This window comes from Melozone crissalis, unplaced genomic scaffold (assembly GCF_028551555.1).
Source record: "Melozone crissalis strain CALT ecotype California unplaced genomic scaffold, PUWL_Pcris_2 ptg000019l_1, whole genome shotgun sequence".
Lineage (NCBI taxonomy): Eukaryota > Metazoa > Chordata > Aves > Passeriformes > Passerellidae > Melozone > Melozone crissalis.
This window is the reverse complement of record NW_026535797.1, coordinates 4,470,716-4,485,252: the sequence shown is the minus strand read 5'-3', so window position 1 is coordinate 4,485,252 and position 14,537 is coordinate 4,470,716. Positions and strand designations below refer to the sequence as shown.

Here is a 14,537-nt window from a genome sequence, read left to right as displayed (position 1 = left end):
GACAACCTCAGCAGAGACAACCACCTCAGCAGAGATGGTGACTTCAGAAGGGATTCCAAGAGGGGAAAGCAGCACACCAGGTAACCCTGTCCACTCTCACTCACTGTTCAGTGTGTGAAACAGCAAAGTCAAAACAGTGATTTCAGATGAGTGAAAGAGATGAGAGATCCTCTGCAGGATGTTGTAGGAATCACAGGACAGGGGCTCCTAGAAAACAGGCTGCACTCCTCTGCATGACGTTGTGATGGCTCTGTATGGAACATTTGTCATTGATATCAAATTCTTCCTTGCAGCCACAACTCCAGCACCCCTCTCATCCACACCATACTCCACAGGTAATTCCAGCCCCCAGCCCCCTGCCTGGCCTTGCAGCAGCCCCGTTGCAGTGGCCCATGTGGGCAGAGCAGAGAGCTGGGCTGCTGTGAGCTCATCCTTGTCCCCGTGCTGTGTGCCAGGGTCCGGCGTGCGGCTGTCGGGCGGCAGGAACGGCTGCGAGGGCCGCGTGGAGCTGTACGACGGCAGCACCTGGGGCACCGTGTGTGACGACCAGTGGGACATGCAGGATGCCCGGGTGGTCTGTCAGCAGCTGGGCTGTGGAGAGCCCCTGGCTGCGCTGGACACTGCTCACTTTGGCCCGGGCTCCGGCCGCATCTTCCTGGACGACGTGCAGTGCCGCGGGGACGAGCCCTCCCTGCAGATGTGCCAGCACAATGGTTGGGGCGTGCACAACTGCAGGCATGTGGAGGATGCCAGTGTCATCTGTGCAGGTGGGTAGCCAGCAGAGACCATCAGCTCTCCAGCAGCTCACACTGGATGGGTTCTGGTGTCCTCCATGGGAAGCAGCCATGCAGATCCAGGGCAGACATGAGAGCCTGGGGTTTTCTGCTGCCTGATGCTGAAATACGTGTCATGCAAAATCCCCATTTTTGCACAGAGAGGTCAGAACAGGCTCTCCAGTCTCACAGGTGTAGGTGCTCCATGTGGCTGCAAAGAGTAGGTTGGTGGGATCATGGCATGGGCTGTACCAGGGACGTGTCAGGTTGGTGTCTGGATGGGTCAGTGGCAGGAGTTCCATGCCCTTTCATCCCTTTATTCCTTGAGTCTAGCATTTCCAAGTCCATGTCCATATCCATGCCCATGTCCATGCCATATCCATGCCCATGTCCGTGCCATGTCCATGTCTTTGTCCATATCCATGCCCATGTCCATGTCCATGCCCATGTCCATGCCATATCCATGCCCATGTCCATGTCCATATCCATGTCCACGTCTTTGTCCATCCTCTGCCACAAGTTTGCTGCCTTTAGTACTCTTTCATTCACTCCCTCTTGTTCCTTGCAGGTGCCAATCCAACCCCTCCTGCTCAATGGCCATACACAACAGGTAATTCCTTCCCACCCAGCATATTTCCAGTTTTATAGTGGCACAAGAGGAGAAGAGAGAAGAAGGAGAAGAGAGTGGGCCTGCTGGGCTGAGCCTGCTCACTGCAATGCTGCTGGCCCCTTCTACCCATGGCAAAGGGTTTTGTCATTTGAGGGCTTCTGCCAGGGAGGATCTGAGCCTCAGCAGAACGGCAGCTGCAGTGGTGCTGAGTCCAAGCCCTGGTCTGCCAGACGCTCCATGGCTCCTGGCTGTGGGGCAGCAAGTACCAATGGGGGCAATCCCTTCCCTCAAGCCCATGTGCTTGCCAGCCCAGCCCAAGACACAGGTATCTGTCCTGATGCCAGGTCATGGCTGTTGCTGTTCAGCCATCAAGCAAAGGTGGCCAGTTCCTTGTGGACGCCCTGCCAGGGCCCATAGCCTCAAACACCTGCAAGATGTATGAGTGGTATGGGGAATGTCACATGATCTTGGTGTGCAAAAATGGCTTTTTGGCAAATGCCCCATGCCCCCAGCAGCTCCCAGGACCCCTGGGCTGCTCTCATGGGGTTCCCTATATTGTAATACATGATGCTTGCAGCACCAGTACTCTGCACTGAAGAAGGGCTGTAGTCCCATTTCTTACAAAGAGTTGGGTTCTCAGGGTTTGCAGGTTTTTTTGTGTTAAGGTGTTACTGTTACACTCCTTCAAATATTAAAACTCAGATTGGAAATTGAGATATGAAAATGCTGCCAGTCTCCCAAACATGGTACCAAAAGCACGTGAGACTGTTGGGATTGTGTGGCACAGCTTTGCCTTGCTCATTATCAGCCTTCCATGCACCGGGAGTCTTTGCTCTCTCACTCCCCTTCCTTGGCCTCTTTAGGTTTGCTCACCTCAAATCAAAGTCACTGTGGCCAAATCTCCAAAACAGTAGGGGAGGTGGGGGCTGTGGGTGCTGAGGTGTTGGAAACCTGATGTTGTTGTGCCTCATGCCATGTGTCAGGGCCCGGTGTGCGGCTGTCGGGCGGCAGGAACGGCTGCGAGGGCCGCGTGGAGCTGTACGACGGCAGCACCTGGGGCACCGTGTGTGACGACCAGTGGGACATGCAGGATGCCCAGGTGCTGTGCCAGCAGCTGGGCTGTGGAGAGCCCCTGGATGCCCCACAAAATGCTCACTTTGGCCCGGGCTCCGGCCGCATCTTCCTGGACGACGTGCAGTGCCGCGGGGACGAGCCCTCCCTGCAGATGTGCCGGCACAGCGGCTGGGGCGTGCACAACTGCGGGCACGTGGAGGATGCCAGTGTCATCTGTGCAGGTGAGTGGCCTTCTGCATATCACTCTAAGTGTGTTCTGGGCTCTCTGGGCAGAGCCAAGCTGAGCTCCCCGGGTAGGGCCAGGGCAGAGGCTGCCACCAGGGATCTTTTGCTACCAGGAGCTGAATCCTGTGTGATGCAAAAGACACATTTCTACACAGAGAAGGCACACTGGGTACTCCACACTTCCTGCTTTAGAGGATAAAGGAGGGGGCAAATTGTTCTTTGGGGAAGATGGGGCAGGACTGGGGACAGGTCTGGCTAGTATAGGAATGGGGGGAAAGGCAGGACCTAAGCTCTGTTCCCCCTTTATTCCTACAGCCTGAATTTTGATGTCCATGTTCATGACCACGTCCACATCCAAGTCCTCACTGTGCTTTTGTTCACTCCCTCTTTTTCTTTGCAGCTGCCAATCCAACCACTCCTTCTCAGTGGCCACTCACAACAGGTAGGTCCTGCTCACCCAGGTTATGCCCAGTTTCAAAGTGATGCCCAGCCTGGCACTAGATGAGAAGAGGGGAGTCCAACAGTGCCGATCCTGCTCAGTGCAAGGCTGCTGGTCCCTTTGGCCCATGACAACTCCAGAGTGCTTGAAGGGTCCCCATCAGGGTTGGTTTGCTACCAAGGGGTTGCAACAGGTTTTCTGGAAATGCCTCAGTGAATCCATGACTTCTGCAACCAGGCAGTTCCAACAGGACAACAACAGGTCCCTGGACAGGGCTAGAGCTGCTGTCTGTATGCCTAGAGTCTACCCTCAGTCACGAAACACCCCAATCCCCTTTGGCTCTGCACTTCACTACCTCATGGCCACTGTGGCAAAATCTGAACAACAGTTGGGAAGTTTGGGGCTATGGGTGCAGAGCTGGTGAGAGTTTTTCCTTGTCCTTGTCTCCGTGCCGTGTGCCAGGGCCCGGTGTGCGGCTGTCGGGCGGCAGGAACGGCTGCGAGGGCCGCGTGGAGCTGTACGACGGCAGCACCTGGGGGACCGTGTGTGACGACCAGTGGGACATGCAGGATGCCCAGGTGCTGTGCCAGCAGCTGGGCTGTGGAGAGCCCCTGGAAGCCCCACGCAACGCTCGCTTTGGCCCGGGCTCCGGCCGCATCTTCCTGGACGACGTGCAGTGCCGCGGGGATGAGCCCTCCCTGCAGATGTGCCGGCACAGCGGCTGGGGCGTGCACAACTGCGGGCACGTGGAGGATGCCAGTGTCATCTGTGCAGGTGAGTGGCCAGAAGGGAACTCTGGATCTTTGGCATATCATTCTAACAGGGTTTTGGATCAGGCCAGGGTGGAGGTGAGGCTGGGCTCTTCTGCTGCCTGAGACTCCAGCCCATGCCATCCAAAATCCCCATTCCTGCACAGACAGGGGGAACAGCAGGATCTCCACAATTCCTGCTGTTGGCATCCCTGATGAGGTAAAGCTGTGGATTGAGGGGTCATTATTTATGGAGAATGGGGCAGGAGTGGGGACAGGTCAGGCTGGTGCCAGCATGGGGGAAAGGAAGGAAAGAGCTCCACCCTCTTGCCTGGCATTGGGCCTCCTCCTCTGCTTTTCATGGCCACTGAACTCATCACATCCTCAACTTACAGAGACATCCACCCCTCTGGAAATGACCACCACAGCACCAGCCTCGGACACAACGGAGGTGTCCAGCCCAGCACTGCTGACCACCACAAGCACAGTGGCTAGCACAGCAATGAGCAGCACACCAGGTAACCCTGTCCACTCTCACTCACTGCCCTCCCCACTGCTCCTCCTCTCCCTTGTCAGAGCTCCTTGCACTGCAGGCAGTCTCCCAGTCCTGGGCCTCTCCTCTTAGGCCACCCCAAACTAAAGTGAGGATGCAAACAGAGCATGGGGAAGAGCTGGCAAATGGCACAGCTGTGCCTTGAGTCCAGAAAATTTGCAGCCATTGCTGGTTTAATGAAACTCTTTGCACAGGGATTGTCTCTCACTGCAACCATAAGCAAAAAATTCATTTTGCCTTAACTGCCTCATGTCCTGCATGGGTAGTACCAGGGCTGTTTCCTAGACATGCTCAGGCACCAGGAATGTGGATGGAGGAAAGAAAGACGCTGCTTTAAGTATTTGGACATTCGGGAGAGGTCTCTGTGTACACAGGGGTCCTGTGTGAAACAGCAAAGTCTGGATGGTGATTAGAGATGAATGAAACATCTCTGCAAGATGTTGTAGGAATCACAGGACAGGGGCTCCTAGAAAACAGGCTGCACTCATTTGCATGACATGTGCTGATCTGTTTAGAGCATTTGTCATTGACACCAAATTCTTCCTTGCATCCGCAGCTCCAGCGCCCACCACATCCGCACCATACTCCACAGGTAATTCCAGCCCCCAGCCCCCTGCCTGGCCTTGCAGCAGCCCCGTTGCAGTGGCCCACATGGGCAGAGCAGAGAGCTGGGCTGCTGTGAGCTCATCCTTGTCCCCGTGCCGTGTGCCAGGGCCCGGCGTGCGGCTGTCGGGCGGCAGGAACGGCTGCGAGGGCCGCGTGGAGCTGTACGACGGCAGCACCTGGGGCACCGTGTGTGACGACCAGTGGGACATGCAGGATGCCCGGGTGGTCTGTCAGCAGCTGGGCTGTGGCCAGGCCTTGAGAGCCCCAAGCAACGCTCGCTTTGGCCCGGGCTCCGGCCGCATCTTCCTGGACGACGTGCAGTGCCGCGGGGACGAGCCCTCCCTGCAGATGTGCCGGCACAGCGGCTGGGGCGTGCACAACTGCGGGCACGTGGAGGATGCCAGTGTCATCTGTGCAGGTGAGTGGCCAGAAGAGACCATCTGAAGGGTTTTGGGCTTCTCCATTGAAGGCAGGCAGGCTGAATTCTCTGGGCAGAGCTGGGGCTGAGTGACGAGTTTGCAGAAAACATTGAGAGACTGTAGAGTGGGAAAGATGGAGCAGGACTGGGAGCACTGTGGTGTCTGGATGGGGGAAAGACTGGATGAAACTCCATGCTCTTGTCCTCTTTTGATCCTACAGCCTGGGTTTTCATGTCCACATCTACATCCACATTCATGTACATGTCCACATCCACATCTTTGTCCATGTCCATGCCCACATACATGTCAATTTGTTTTTACAATCCAGCTGTATTTGCTTCCCATTTGTTCACTGCCTGTTCTTTGTTGCAGCCCCCCAGCCAACCCTTCCTCTTCAATGGCCACTCACAACAGGTAAGTCCAGATCTCCCAGTTTAGGCCCAATTTTAAAGCCAGCCCCATTTTGGCACGGTAAGAGAAGTGAGTTCAACGGTTCTGATCTTAGTTAATGCAATGCTGCCATTCCCCTATTCCCCTGACATCTCCAGGCTGCATGAATGTCCCCCACAGTGAACGGGCTATGTGCACGGCTAGCAAAGGGCTTTTCTGCACATGACACAGGGTCTTGAGCATCTCTGTCCCCAGGGACATCCAGCAGGTCTCTGGACAGGGCACATGTGCCATCTCCATACGCAGGGTCTTTCCACAGCCACTGTCCCCTTCTAGTCTTCGGAGTCTGCACCACCGCAGACCATGGTTATTGTGGCCAAATCTCCAAAACAGTAGGGGTGGTGGTGGGGACTGTGGATGCTGATTTGGAGTGACCCCAATCCCTGCTTTGTGCCATTTGCCAGGGCCCAGCGTGCGGCTGTCGGGCGGCAGGAATGGCTGCGAGGGCCGCGTGGAGCTGTACGACGGCAGCACCTGGGGCACCGTGTGTGACGACCAGTGGGACATGAGGGATGCCCGGGTGGTCTGTCAGCAGCTGGGCTGTGGCCAGGCCCTGAGAGCCCCAAGCAACGCTCGCTTTGGCCCGGGCTCCGGCCGCATCTTCCTGGACGACGTGCAGTGCCGCGGGGACGAGCCCTCCCTGCAGATGTGCCGGCACAGCGGCTGGGGCGTGCACAACTGCGGGCACGTGGAGGATGCCAGTGTCATCTGTGCAGGTGAGTGGCCAGCAGAGACCATCTGAAGGGTTTTGGGGCTCCTCAACTGAAGGCAGGCAGGCTGAATTCTCTGGGCAGAGCTTGGGCTGGGTAACAAGGTCACAGAAAACACATTGAGAGACTGTAGAGTGGGAAAGATGGAGCAGGACTGGGAGCACATCAGAGTGGTGTCTGGATGGGAGAAAGGCTGGACAGAACTCCCTCCTCTCATCCCCTTTACATCCTACAGCCTGGTTTTTATGTCCACATCTACATCCACATCCATGTACATGTCCACATCCACATCCATGTACATGTCCACATCCACATCTTCGTCCACATCCGTGTCCATATCTATGTCCATGTCCATCCATTATTACAATCTTGCTGCATTCACTACCCATTTGTTGACTGCCTGTTCTTTGTTGCAGCCCCCCAGCCAACCCCTCCTCCTCAATGGCTGCTCACAACAGGTAAGTCCAGCCCACTCAGCTTAGGCCCAATTTTAAAGCCAGCCCAAATCTGGCACAATAAGAGGAGTGTCCAACAGGGCTGATCTGGTTGGTGAAATACCGCTGTTCCCATATTCCCCTGACATCTCCAGGCTGCATGATTGTCCCCCACAGTGAATGAGCAACATGCAAGGGTAGCAAAGGGTTTTTCTGCACGTGAGCCAGGCTCTTGAGCATCTCTGTCCCCAGGGATCGGAATCAGGACAGTGGCAGCAAGGCCAGAGGAAGTCACGTCTGCCAACTGTATTCCAACAATGTTTGCACAGTCACTGCCCTTCCCTGATCTCCCTAGATCTGCAACACCCCAGATCAAAGTCACAGAGGCAAAAATCTGTAAAACAGTAGGGGAAGTTGGGACTGTGGATGCTGGGTTGGAGACACTCAAATCAATGCCTTGTGCCATGTGCCAGGGCCCGGCGTGCGGCTGTCGGGCGGCAGGAATGGCTGCGAGGGCCGCGTGGAGCTGTACGACGGCAGCACCTGGGGCACCGTGTGTGACGACCAGTGGGACATGCAGGATGCCCAGGTGGTCTGTCAGCAGTTGGGCTGTGGCCAGGCCCTGAGAGCCCCAAGCAACGCTCGCTTTGGCCCGGGCTCCGGCCGCATCTTCCTGGACGACGTGCAGTGCCGCGGGGACGAGCCCTCCCTGCAGATGTGCCGGCACAGCGGCTGGGGCGTGCACAACTGCGGGCACGTGGAGGATGCCAGTGTCATCTGTGCAGGTGAGTGGCCAGCAGAGACCATCTGAAGGGTTTTGGGCTCCTCCACAGAAGGCAGGCAGGCTGAATTCTCTGGGCAGAGCTGGGGCTGAGTGATGAGGTCACAGAAAACACATTGAGAGACTGTAGAGTGGGAAAGATGGAGCAGGACTGGGAGCACATCAGAGTGGTGTCTGGATGGGAGAAAGGCTGGACAGAACTCCCTCCTCTCATCCCCTTTACATCCTACAGCCTGGGTTTTCATGTCCACATCCACATCCATGTACATGTCCACATCCACACCCACATATTTGTGCGCGTCCATGTCTTTGTCCATGTCTGTCTATGTCCATGTCCATCCATTGTAACAATCTTGCTGCATTCACTACCCATTTGTTGACTGCCTGTTCTTTGTTGCAGTTCCCCAGCCAACCCTTCCTCCTCAATGGCTGCTCACAACAGGTAAGTCCAGCCCACCCAGCTTAGGCCCAATTTTAAAGCCAGCCCCAATAAGAGGGGTATCCGACAGGGCTGATCCTGGTCAGTGCAGTGCTGCTGTTCCCCTATTCCCCTGACATCTCCAGGCTGCATGAATGTCCCCCACAGTGAATGGGCCTCATGCACAGGTAGCAAAGGGCTTTTCTGCACATGACACAGGGTCTTGAGCATCTCTGTCCCCAGGGACATCTAGCAGGTCCCTGGACAGGGCACTTGTGCCATCTCCATACGCAGGGTCTTTCCTCAGTCACTCTCGTCTCCTATCTCCTAGTCAGCGTCTGCACCACCGCAGACCATGGTTACTGTGACCAAATCTCCAAAACAGTAGGAGAGGTGGTGGGGACTGTGGATGCTGGGTTTGAGTGACCCCAATCCCTGCCTTGTGCCGTGTGCCAGGGCCCGGCGTGCGGCTGTCGGGCGGCAGGAACGGCTGCGAGGGCCGCGTGGAGCTGTACGACGGCAGCACCTGGGGCACCGTGTGTGATGACCAGTGGGACATGCAGGATGCCCAGGTGCTGTGCCAGCAGCTGGGCTGTGGAGAGCCCCTGGAAGCCCCACGCAACGCTCGCTTTGGCCCGGGCTCCGGCCGCATCTTCCTGGACGACGTGCAGTGCCGCGGGGACGAGCCCTCCCTGCAGATGTGCCAGCACAATGGCTGGGGCGTGCACAACTGCGGGCACGTGGAGGATGCCAGTGTCATCTGTGCAGGTGAGTGGCCAGCAGGGAACTCTGGATCTTTGGCATATCATTCTAACAGGGTTTGGGATCAGGCCAGGGCGGAGGTGAGGCTGGGCTCTTCTGCTGCCTGAGACTCCAGCCCATGCCATCCAAAATCCCCATTCCTGCACAGACGGGGGAACAGCAGGATCTCCACAATTCCTGTTGTTGGCATCCACTGATGAGGTAAAGCTGTGAATTGAAAGGTTGTTCTTTATAGAGGATGGGGCAGGAGTGGGGACAGGTCAGGCTGGTGCCAGCATGGGGGAAAGGAAGGAAAGAGCTCCACCCTCTTGCCTGGCATTGGGCCTCCTCCTCTGCTTTTCATGGCCATTGAACTCATCACATCCTCAACTTACAGAGACATCCACCCCTCTGGAAATGACCACCACAGCACCAGCCTCGGACACAACGGAGGTGTCCAGCCCAGCACTGCTGACCACCACAAGCACAGTGGCTAGCACAGCAATGAGCAGCACACCAGGTAACCCTGTCCACTCTCACTCACTGCCCTCCCCACTGCTCCTCCTCTCCCTTGTCAGAGCTCCTTGCACTGCAGGCAGTCTCCCAGCCCTGGGCCTCTCCTCTTAGGCCACCCCAAACTAAAGTGAGGATGCAAACAGAGCATGGGGAAGAGCTGGCAAATGGCACAGCTGTGCCTTGAGTCCAGAAACTTTGCAATCATTGCTGGTTCAATGAAACTCTTTGCACAGGAATTGCCTCTCACTGCATCCAGGAGTCAATCTGCCTTCATCCCTTCAATTCCTGTACTAGTTGTGCCAGAGTTGTTTTCTAGATATACTCTGGGTTTTGGGATATGATCAGAAGAAACTAGAATCCAGCCATTTGCAGTGCTTTCAACTGGGTCTCCCTTGGAGCTCAGGGCCCTCTGTGCCTCATCTCCTGTTTTCACTTCCCTGCCTCTCTGTGGTCCCCATTTTGTCACTCTGTGCCTCAAGGCGAGGCCTTGTCCAGGCCTCAGTTCCTTTCTCACAAATTGCACTTCTCACATGTCTCTCTTCTTCCTTCACACCCACAGCTCCAGTGGCCACCTCAACCACCTCCACCAGAGCTGTGGCTCTCCTCACCTTGCTTATTTGTGATCTGTCTGTCTCCCTGTTGCACATTTCTGTAAATTTGTCTTTTGTCTCTATGACAATATCGCTGCAAGTGTGAGTGATCTTTTCCAAGCAGAATATAAAATGGATTTCATCTTTAAATGTCACATCTTGCAGCATTTATATTCAGAGGCTGTGCTCACCTTCCTACAAAGACACTTTTAGGATTACCTGTGACAAGAATTATGTCATTATTGCAGGCAGGAACGCTAAAGCTTTTTGCAGCTATGTTTGTACTTAGGACTTTCACAGCAGCCTGAAGGGCTTATTTCAGTCTGAGACCAGAAAGTTGCTGTTTTCTAGAAAACTTGCAACTTTTTTACCCTCCAAAGACCTTGGGGGAATAAAGAGAAGTAGCAGAGTAACTGATGAGAGGCTGTCTGTTGAGGAAGGTGCTTCCATTTCAACTGTCATGACACCTCCCAGAATTGACCTCAAATCTAAAAAGGGGCAGAAAGCATCCAGGTGTTACCAGCCCAGCCTGAAGAGGGTAGTCTGACACCATGGATGGAAATCCACCCCGAGGGAATTCCAAATCCAACATGAAAGCAAAAACAAATATTAGTTTTGACTCAGTTCCCATATCTACCACCTGCAGTCAGCAGGAGACCAGCTTTTCAATAACTGTGGGTGAGGCACACACAGCACAAGTGCACTTTTGCAGAGGTTACTGTAACAGTAAATTCTTTCCCATTTCTTTCTGCAGCACCTTATTTTTGTGGTGGCTCAGTCTCAGATCCCTCTGGGGTGCTGCAGAGTCCCAACTACCCAGGAAATTATCCAAACGACGCTGACTGCGTGTGGGAAATACAAGTGGAGAATAATTTCCGTGTAACACTGACATTTAGAGATATTGTGTAAGTAAAACCTTGATTCCCTGGGCAAATATCAAAGTTAAAACTTACCTGACAAGTTTGAGATCTTATTTGAAACAACCAACCTTCCCAATTTCAAAGATACTTCCAATGACATCCACAGTTGGAAGACCAGACCAAAATCTGGATTGATGTTGCATTTTTTACTCACCATCTTCTGCTAGAGCTGCATAAAAGCCAAATTAAATTTGTGCTGAGAAAACTTTAAATGCTGAAAGACTTTATCACATGTTAGGCAGTGAAATCAGAGTTTCTGAAATGGATTTGATAAATTGCTGATGTTTTTCTACCAGGATGCAAAGCGGGATGTGCCAGCACGACTACATTGAAGTCTATGATGGACCTCTCCACTCTTCCCCTCTTCTTGGGAGATTCTGTTCTGGCTCCTTTCCCACATACGTGTCCTCTTCAAACATGATGAGTGTTCGCTTCCACAGTGATTCCAGATTCTCCTTCAGAGGCTTTCAGGCTCACTACTCCTCCATTCCAGCAGGTCACAACACCAGTAAGTTCCTGGCCAGTGTTTCCCAACAGACAAGCCTATTTATTGCTTTTGTTTGCAGAATAAATATCTGTGTAAATTTAAAGATTGTTGGAAATTGAATTGTGGAAATTGAATGATGGATGTGAAATAGAGTGGGTTGGGGTGGGAACCACCTGACTTCTAAATTCAGAAAAAAACTGTCTCTAATCATTACCAAATACCTAAATTCACAAATACATTGTACCTTCCTCTCCTACCAGCCATTCAGTGCTTGCCAGACTACATGCATGTAGTGGTCAGCAGAGATTACCTCCAGTCCCAGGGATACTCAGCACGGAGGGTCACCTTGAATGACAATCACTGCAGACCGACAGTCACCTCACAGGAGGTTGTATTCAACATCCCCTACAACGGCTGTGGGACAATACAAGAGGTAAACTCTGTGTTTTGGGCACTCAATTGCATATCTAAGCTTGGCAAGACTTAGATGGAACATGACTGTGTTGTTTGAGAGGGGTCAGGATGAGGAGAGACATGAGGAATCTGACTTCATGTTCTAAGAAAGCTGATTTATTATTTCATTATATTATATTATATTAATGATATATACGATATGATACGATATGATACGATACGATACGATACGATACGATACGATATGATATGATATGATATGATATGATATTAAAGAATGCTATACTAAAACTATACTAAAGAAAGAAAAGGATACAGACAGAAGGCTTAACAAGAATGGATAATAAAACTCGTGACTGACTCCTCAGAGTCTGACACAGCTGATGGTGACTGGTCATTAAGTAAAAGCAATTCACGTGTTTGGATAAACAATCTCCAGACCACATTTCAGAGCAGCAAACACAGGAGGAGCTGAGGCTTCTCATCTTCCCAGGAGAAGAAATCCTGGCGAAGGGATTTTTCAGGAAATATGACAGTGGCACATGATAAAAGCACAATTCCTGATTTGAAATTGAATCATTAAACAGGAGAACAACGACACCATCAACTACTCCAACACCATCAGGGTCGCATCTTCCGGGTACATAATCAAGAGGAAGAAGAACATCAACTTGCACGTCAGCTGCAAAATGCTGAGGAAGAGCTGGCAGCAGGTGGTGTACGCCGCTGAGGACACCGTGGATGTGGACGAGTACCAGTTTGGGAGATACAACATGAACATCACCTTCTACGAGTCCCCGGCGTTCCAGCGCCAAGTGCGCGCCTCTCCCTACTACATCGGCCTCAACCAAAACCTCTACCTGCAAGCCTGTCTCCACAGCTCGGACCCAAACCTGAAGGTGGTTGTGGACACCTGTGTGGCAGCACCTGACCCCCGGGATTTTAACACGCTGGCCTATTACTTAGTCAGGAATGGGTAAGAGCTGTCTTCAAAGCTAGAAGCACACCCGTCGTCCACATTTATTTAAAATAATACAGCCAATCTGAATGGGGTTAGAACTCCCTGTCAATAGACCGAGAAAAGTGGTCTTTGATTTTTTTTTCTTTTTGCAGTATGAACTTGGAAATAAGAAATTATATTTAGACCTTACTTTCATTTCACTTACTCCTTCTTTGTCCTGTGAACAAAATTCGAAGTAGTGGGAGAAAAGTGGACACAGTGAAAACTGGCAGTAGGATTTCTCATCCTAGGAGTTAAATATTTTAGTAAAACCAGGTCAAGCATTAGACTAATTTTTTAGGCCTTGTATAACACTGACATTAACAACAGTCTGTTGTTCCCTCTTCATCACCTAAAGTGTCCTTCTCTTGGAAAAAGAAGAGTTTCCAACCCTCCAGCTGCGTCATAGTACTTTAAAATATATTTTTTATATTTTATTATATATTTTATATATTTCTATATTTTTTAAGTCCATACTATGCTATGAAGGTTACATTTTCATCCCGCTGCTTTCCTATTACCCGACTATGACACGATTCAGTTTTAATCTGAATTTCGCGGGAATTTATCATAATAAATCAAATAATTTGAATTTTAATTTTGCGGGAATGCGCATGTATGCATCCATGAAGATAATCCCCTTCTTTTGCTCCTTTCTAGGTGTCCTAGAGATTCTTCCTATGCCACCTACTACTCCCCTTCCAGCCACTTTGCTCGGTTCAAGTTCAACGCCTTCGAGTTCATGAGCCGGCACCCGTCGGTGTACCTCAAGTGCCAGATGCTGGTCTGCAGGCTCGGGGACTACTCCTCCCACTGCTACAGGGGCTGCAGCTCCAGGCCCAAGAGGGACACCAGCCCTGCTGAGGAACAAGTGGATGTGGTGGTTGGGCCCCTCCAGCTCCGAGGAGGGGATGCTCCCAGTGAGAGCGCTGGGAAAGATGAATAAATCTCTCTCACGTTTGCTCCAAGGGTGACCAACGGGCTCCAAGAAAAGCCACAGCTCTGTCATGTCTCAGTGAAATCTGCTTTTGCCAACTCTGCCATAAAAAGGAAGAGATCCTCACCTTGCAAGCTTCTGCTTTCACCCACGTTTTAAAAAGTCTAACTTCCCTGGCTGTCCCAAAGGAGAGTTCTCTGTAATCCATTTTAGTGCTGTAACTCCTTGAATTGTGCTAATTAGCTCCAGTCTGATTGTGGATTTGGGGATATGGTTTCTAGGTGGACCTTTCTGTGCTAGTTTAATGGTAGGACTCAATAACCTCAAAGGCCTTTTCTAACCTAAATGAGCCCATGATTCCATGACAGCAAACTCCCAGCCTTCTTGAGAAGTATTTCATTCCCTCAGTTTTTTTCTGCTTATGAAGTTTACTTGGTTGAGTTGTCATCCCTCCTAATATGAAGCCTGTCGAAATAATTGAAAGCAGTGAATGAATGTGTGAGTTTGCTTATTTCTGACTTGGATCTGGGAGCCATCCCTTTAAAACTGGAATCTGGTTTTGTGAATTTTGCCATAAAAAGGAAGAGATCCTCACCTTGCAAGCTTCTGCTTTCACGCATGTTTTAAAAAGTCTAACTTCCCTGGCTGTTCCAAAGGAGAGATCCCTGTAATCCTTTTTAGTGCTATAGCT

General features: G+C 52.0%; 1 protein-coding gene across 1 annotated transcript in view; it reads left to right on the top strand.

The window, feature by feature from the left end:
• The window catches only part of DMBT1 (deleted in malignant brain tumors 1), a 61,880-nt gene extending 48,025 nt beyond the window's left edge, over window positions 1-13,855 (top strand). Inside the window, exons 41-47 of the mRNA XM_054277256.1 lie at window positions 17-37; window positions 353-382; window positions 10,843-10,993; window positions 11,305-11,516; window positions 11,756-11,928; window positions 12,497-12,885; window positions 13,570-13,855. Coding sequence (XP_054133231.1) covers window positions 17-37; window positions 353-382; window positions 10,843-10,993; window positions 11,305-11,516; window positions 11,756-11,928; window positions 12,497-12,885; window positions 13,570-13,855 — 1,262 coding nt within the window. The remainder of the gene's footprint in view (window positions 1-16; window positions 38-352; window positions 383-10,842; window positions 10,994-11,304; window positions 11,517-11,755; window positions 11,929-12,496; window positions 12,886-13,569) is intronic.
• Window positions 13,856-14,537: the final 682 nt, after the last annotated feature.